Source organism: Arachis duranensis, chromosome 10 (assembly GCF_000817695.3).
Source record: "Arachis duranensis cultivar V14167 chromosome 10, aradu.V14167.gnm2.J7QH, whole genome shotgun sequence".
Classification (NCBI taxonomy): domain Eukaryota; kingdom Viridiplantae; phylum Streptophyta; class Magnoliopsida; order Fabales; family Fabaceae; genus Arachis; species Arachis duranensis.
Window position 1 is genome coordinate 72298510 of NC_029781.3, and position 6361 is coordinate 72304870.

The 6361-nt window shown below is 31.8% G+C and overlaps 1 protein-coding gene across 1 annotated transcript; it reads left to right on the forward strand.

The window, feature by feature from the left end:
• Positions 1 to 571: 571 nt before the first annotated feature.
• Positions 572 to 1867, forward strand: LOC107470197 (chalcone isomerase-like protein 2). Its single transcript, XM_016089584.3, has 4 exons — positions 572 to 760; positions 859 to 942; positions 1019 to 1401; positions 1604 to 1867. Coding segments are annotated over exons 1-4 (630 nt in total). The 5' UTR covers positions 572 to 759; the 3' UTR covers positions 1766 to 1867.
• The last annotated feature ends 4494 nt before the right edge of the window (positions 1868 to 6361 follow it).

The window sequence follows — 6361 nt, forward strand, 5'->3', positions numbered from 1 at the left end:
ATTCATTTTAAACTTTTTTATTTTACCAAAAGATAAAAAACACGAATTTGCAACCTCTTAATTGAGTATGGAAAGACTATGCCATTTAAGTTATTACTCATTGATTAACCATTTTAAGCTATTGAATTAATTTGATTGAACTTAGTTATTAAAATAATTTAATCACGTAAGTATCATCGATTTATTTTTATTTTATTTTTATATGGAGCATTTTTGTTATAAAAAGGAGGCAGCAGGCTACGATGTTGAAGCTGATGTATGATGATTAGGTAGATTGAGTGGTGAGGCTCGTGCCACCAACCCCAGTCCGGACGGTTGGCTGTAACCTGAAAGTTTTCAAAATAGTCAAAGGCATGAAAATTGACCCCTAACACCTCCCCATCTAATAATCTATACGTCACTTAATTCTTAATCTTATTTTTTACACTATTAAAATCTTAGTAACAATTAAATTTTACATTTATCTTCGGGTAAATTACTAAATAAGAAAATAGAAAGATCATATCATCTATTTTTTGTGAAGGAAAAAAAGAGGTTAGAAAGTGTTAAGTGTGCATGCAACATTGAATTAATTAGGATGGTAGAAGTTGAGTGACTTGAACAGTCACAAGTGCATGAACTACAAAGTCTACCTACCACCTTAGTTTTCGACTTTTCGGTCTTAAATCAAAGGCTCTAAAACTACCACACCGTTATATACCCGTTCTGCTATCCTTCTTCCATTGCTTCCCACAATTCATCATCATTCTTTCCTACACTAGTAAGACCACAACTCTCTTCAATTTCAGTGTTGTTTATTGATTTTATTTTTGTATGTTATGTTTTGTGAATTAATTATTTTTTGGGATTGAATTTCAGTGGCAAGTGAAACGGTAATGGTTGATGAAATCTCCTATCCTTCCACGATCACTACTACCAAGCCCCTGTCTCTTCTTGGTCATGGTAGGTATACTCTGCTTCCGTTGACTTGAATATTAATCAACTTATTGATTTTGTTGTATGATGGATGATGATTCAGGAATCAAGGACATGGAGATCCACTTCCTCCAAGTGAAGTTCTATACAATCGGGGTCTATTTGGACCCTGAAATAGTGAACCACTTAACACAGTGGAAGGGTACAGCCCCAAAGGAGCTTGAAGAGAAAGAAGAATTCTTTGATGGTGTGATTGCAGCTCCAGTGGAGAAGGTGATTAGGCTTGTGGTGATCAAAGAGATCAAGGGAGCACAGTATGGGGTTCAGATTGAGACTGCTGTGAGGGACCGTTTGGCTGCTGATGACAAATACGAGGATGAAGAAGAAGCTGAATTGGAAAAGATTGTTGAGTTCTTCCAATCTAAGTACTTCAAGAAGAATTCAGTCATCACATATCATTTCCCAGCTAACTCTCCAACTGCGGAGGTACCTTGCATTTCCGTTACTTTTGCTCTCTGCGAATATGACCAAAAAAAAAAATTTAGAGTACAGAATTTAAGATTTAGAATTTATAATTTAGAAATAAAAAAAATTGGCCGATGATAGCCAAAGATAATTGGCTTGCTAGTTGAGTTTCAGCATGGCAGTATATATTTAATTTTAGTTAATGGTATGGTTGTTAATGCAGATTGTGGTGTCTTTGGAGGGGAAGGAAGATTCAAAGTTTGTGGTAGAGAATGCCAATGTGGTGGAGACCATAAAAAAATGGTACCTTGGCGGCTCAAGTGCTATCTCACCCTCAACCATTTCATCTTTGGCTACCACCTTCTCTCAGGAATTGTCCAAGTGAAACAAGACAAACTCTTCTGTGTTGCAATGATCTTGTTATATGTTTTGCTGATTTCTATCTACTTTTTCACTTATTGCAATAATATTTAATTATTGTATTTAATCGGTGCAAGTTGACTTATATATTTTTTTGCAACCCTAATGAAGACGAATACATAAATCTATTAAAAGAGATTGCATTTATCTAACTCTAAAGATAATAATATTGAACATAACAGCAGAATGCACCTTCTCCACGTTGGAATAGAACAACACAACACTAGTTAAGTGTCAAAAATAAAATTCAACATCAGTCTCATTTACCAAATTAAAGGTTTTCGAAGCAAATTACGCAATGCAACAACCAAATATCAAATTCAAAATGACATGCAACAATTCTTCAGCTTACTAATCTAGAATCAAAATTACAATAATGTTTAAATGACAAAAAAAAAGAAAAATTTATTTCCTTTCGTCTATAAAATTATATTATGAAAATGACAAGCTAGCTTAGAGGATTGGATTGGAATCACAGAGATACTCTTTATACAGAATGAGAGAGTAAAGAGATATGAAAAGAAAATAAGAAGGTGAAAACTTACCTGTAATCAACTTCATATGAAGTATTTTTGACTTGTTGACATGTATTATAATTTGATTTGATAAAAAATTGGTTTATTTTATATAAATAATTTAATTAACAAAAATTATTTAAGTTAGACTAAACAATTTTACTTTCTTCTTCTTTGTTACACTCTTAAAATTTATTCTCTTCTAATTTTTTAGGATTTGGAACTTTTAAATTTTAAATTTCACTTAGAATTCTAAAGTAAAAATTTAAAATTTAGAGGATCCATATTCAATTTTTCAGAACTAATCTCAAATTTTTAATTGGGTATATTCTTTTTATTCGGATTTCTTAATCTAATTTCTTATTTCAAATGTATTTCTTAATTTTTGTTCTTATTTAATTTTTTATGAATCATAAAAATCATTTTATAAAATAAATAATTGCTCATCTCATCACACCATTTAATATTGAGGACAAGATTAGCTTAGTGTCAGACAACAGTTTTAGGAATCTTAAGTTCACATCTTTATTGTCAGGGTTAACATAGAGATTAATTATGTTACGATTACTTCCTAGATTGTAAAGTTAGAACTTTTGGCCTAAAAATATTATTTCAAAGAGTTATATTTCTTTTATAAATAATTTAGGAAATATAATTAGAGTGAGTTTATTTGATATCAACAATATCTAGAAATTAACGTTATTTGTGTTGTACATAAAAGTACTCAATTAAACCTAATAGGCAATTGTATGAAAAATTTCTTTTTTTTTAATTTATTGTTCACAATTATCATTATTCCCTAATTTTTTTCATTATTTTATTCTTGAATTCAAAATCCATGGAAGCTAACATTCATGAACTAAGATTGTCTCCATTGCTTATACAGTTGAGACTCTATCCCAACTTGTTGATTTGCAGTAGAATCAAATTGTGGAGGAACACAATTTTGATAAAGATGAACCTCAAGATCTTACCCTCTAATGGCAAATAATACTTGTTACCATGTTTTGTAATTGTTCTCACATAATTTCTCACTGATTGGATTAAAGAATTTTTTGTTGAAGAAATTGGTTGGAAGAGAATCAATAACAGAAGAAGAATTTGTGGTGGTGTTGGTGGTGAAGTCACCAGAAATTTCAGGTGTGGAAGCCATAGATCAAAACCCAATAACTCTTGGTACCATGAAAGCTTTCTCATACAATGCCTTCAATGGCAAGAAGCAGAAACTAACCAAGAGTGAAAGAAAGAATGAAAACAGAGACAGTTGAAGTAAAAAAGAACTAGAGAGCACTATTACTTGCAAAAGAAAGAAACAAACTGATAATGCAAAAGACAAAAAAAGCAGCTAGCTATTAATTAGACAGAGTGACCTATTTATACGTGAGTGCACTTAGCTAGAATTGGTCAATGACTCTAACTCTAACAACTGCTACAACAGAAAACTGACTAATGCACTCTTGATTCTTGATCTTCTTGTTCTATTTTGCTATTTAACTCGCTCAAATTGTTGCTCTCCTTCACAGGAACCACATCATTGTATTTTATTGGTTGGACCAAAACAAATAATGTCTTTTTGGCCTAAAATGCAGAAAAACCAATTTTATTAAACCATTAAATTTAGGCCAGCTAAAACTCGTGCTGAAGCTGTTTCTCTTGTTTAACACATTTTTACATGCGTAGAAATTTATATCAATTTATATCATATTAAAATCCAAAAAAAAAAAAAAAAAACTTGTTATCAGTAATTATGAGTGTTGCCATGTTCCAAATACGCAAATTGAATTAGTGCCGATTGCAACTAAAAAAAGAAAAGGAGAAAAGGGGGTTTAATTCTCGCCAACATTGCACTCAATTTCGCACATACAAACAAATGTTGCCTCGCTTGTTGCATGTCACTCTCTTACTATAGTTGACAAAATTAATGCTTCCGTGGTTGTTCAAATTGTGTGCTTCAGTGGGATTCCTTCCATATTGTTAATTAGCATAATCTTCTACTTCCCAACTCAAACCAAGATGCAAATAATGGAATAATAATTTAAAAGAGGAGGCATGAAACAAAAGATGTATCGTGGATTAGTAGCCATGCACCCATCATCAAACAGGTGTTAAAAGAGACAATGGTCTATAAGGTCCTTTTTTTTTTAAGAAAAAAAGGGAAAAATAAAGCATTGACGTAATGTCAATTTCAATCTTCACAGTATATCCACAATTCTCATTACTTGGTTGAAATCCAAAGGTAGTGGTGGAAATGGAATGAAATTTTCCTTTTCTATTTTCAACATGTGGGCCTAAGAAGCCCATAAAGGGGGTATTATAGGAGAAGAAGCAAAGAGATTGAGATTCCATGACCCATGAGCATAAACAATCATGATTTCTTGGAGTTCTATATGCTCTTGTACTCAAATTGCCCGTCAAATCAAACAGGAATAGGAGAAGCACTACATGACTATGATTATTGATTAGTCTCCCTTATGTCCATGACCATGATGACATTGGTTCCCTTCATCAATGCTATGTTAATCTATCATCATAATTTGAGCACAATTTATAGTTGATCTCATTCCAAAAATATTATGCGTATACTAAAATCGGCTATTAAAATCAGTCACCAATGTATTTGTATATAAATACATATGTGATTTATTTTCAATGTGTATTTATATTTCAACATATATTTTATACTGATAACTAACGTTGATAACTGATTTTAGTGTACACGTAGCATAACTCATCTCATTATAGTATATTGTTACGAAATTGATTCCTAGTTTAGTTAATAATCAGATTAAATGGTGAAGTTTGATCAATAAAATAAAATAAAATTCAATTTTTACATTTTTTCTCATGACTTGACAACAATTTATATGCTATGCAATATGCATCTAGCTCTAGCCACACCTGTCAACGATCTCTTATGGAGAAGATAAATGAAAATTTGCATTTGGTATAAATGCTCGAGTCCTTCAACTTCCAAATGGTGGATAAAAATTGGAGAGAATCTGATTGAAGCTTTGTTTCATTGATAATGGTACTATAAAGGAACAAAAATAATGTATTAAATTTCATTAGTACTATGGTGCCGGCGTGACAAAACTTGGAATCCCAATTCATTAAACGAAATTTTGTTCTCTACTTTAAAGGGTGTTGGCATGTTGTTACTCTTTATGCCTTGTAATTTCTCTACTTTTGAAGTTTGGAATCAAAGTAACTTAGACCTTCATCTACCTATGCAGAACACTTTGAATATGGAAAAGTCTAGGGGGCCAGCAGTTTTGTTGAATTTTGACCAACATGTAACCAACAGAGAAATGTGAGTTATTGAATGAAATTTCACACTAATCTCACATCATTAAATTATCATTGATGACTATTTGCTGGCTACCAATCACAAAAGTTGCTGCCCCTAACATTGCTCTATAATAATAATTGACTAGAGTCTAGATATCATATCTCTTCCACGTGTAAAGATAGTGATTTTAGAGTTCTTATCGTTTGTGTTTTGTGCTTATTGACTAATTTCTTATTCAGTGTTGTTATCAGATTTTCCCACTCTGCCTTTCTGAGGTGCTATTCAGGACGTAGTTTAAGGTAACATGATATTAGGTAATGTTACATACAATTTTGTTTTATTTGTAAATATATACACTAATGTCTCTTGGGATATATTATACAATATTTAATATTCTTTGTATTTTATATGACACTTATCTCCTTTGTAGGCATAACAAATTAAGAGCTTTCATTGATAATATCACACAACCTTTGCAGATTTCTCTCTAATGGAGAAGAATATGCTACCCACATGGAGGGAGAAAAGGGAGCATTAGTGTCTACTCTGAGACAGATTGCCAATTCGCATGCCATTCTTATTCTCAGTCATATAAATTGAATTAGTTCTACAAGTTGATCATGAACCAAGTATATATGATATCAATTTAAATATTCCTTGATTACTCCTAAGATCCACTACAACTCTAACCAAAGGATAAGGAATAAGGAACTAAGGACTAAAGTAAAAGTTGAACTGAGTTTGAACATAGTTCAGC

Coding starts and splice junctions, on each gene's coding strand:
- LOC107470197 (XM_016089584.3), top strand. Junction 943..1,018: donor CCTGTCTCTTCTTGGTCATG/GTAGGTATACTC, acceptor ATGATGATTCAG/GAATCAAGGACATGGAGATC. Junction 1,402..1,603: donor CTAACTCTCCAACTGCGGAG/GTACCTTGCATT, acceptor TTGTTAATGCAG/ATTGTGGTGTCTTTGGAGGG.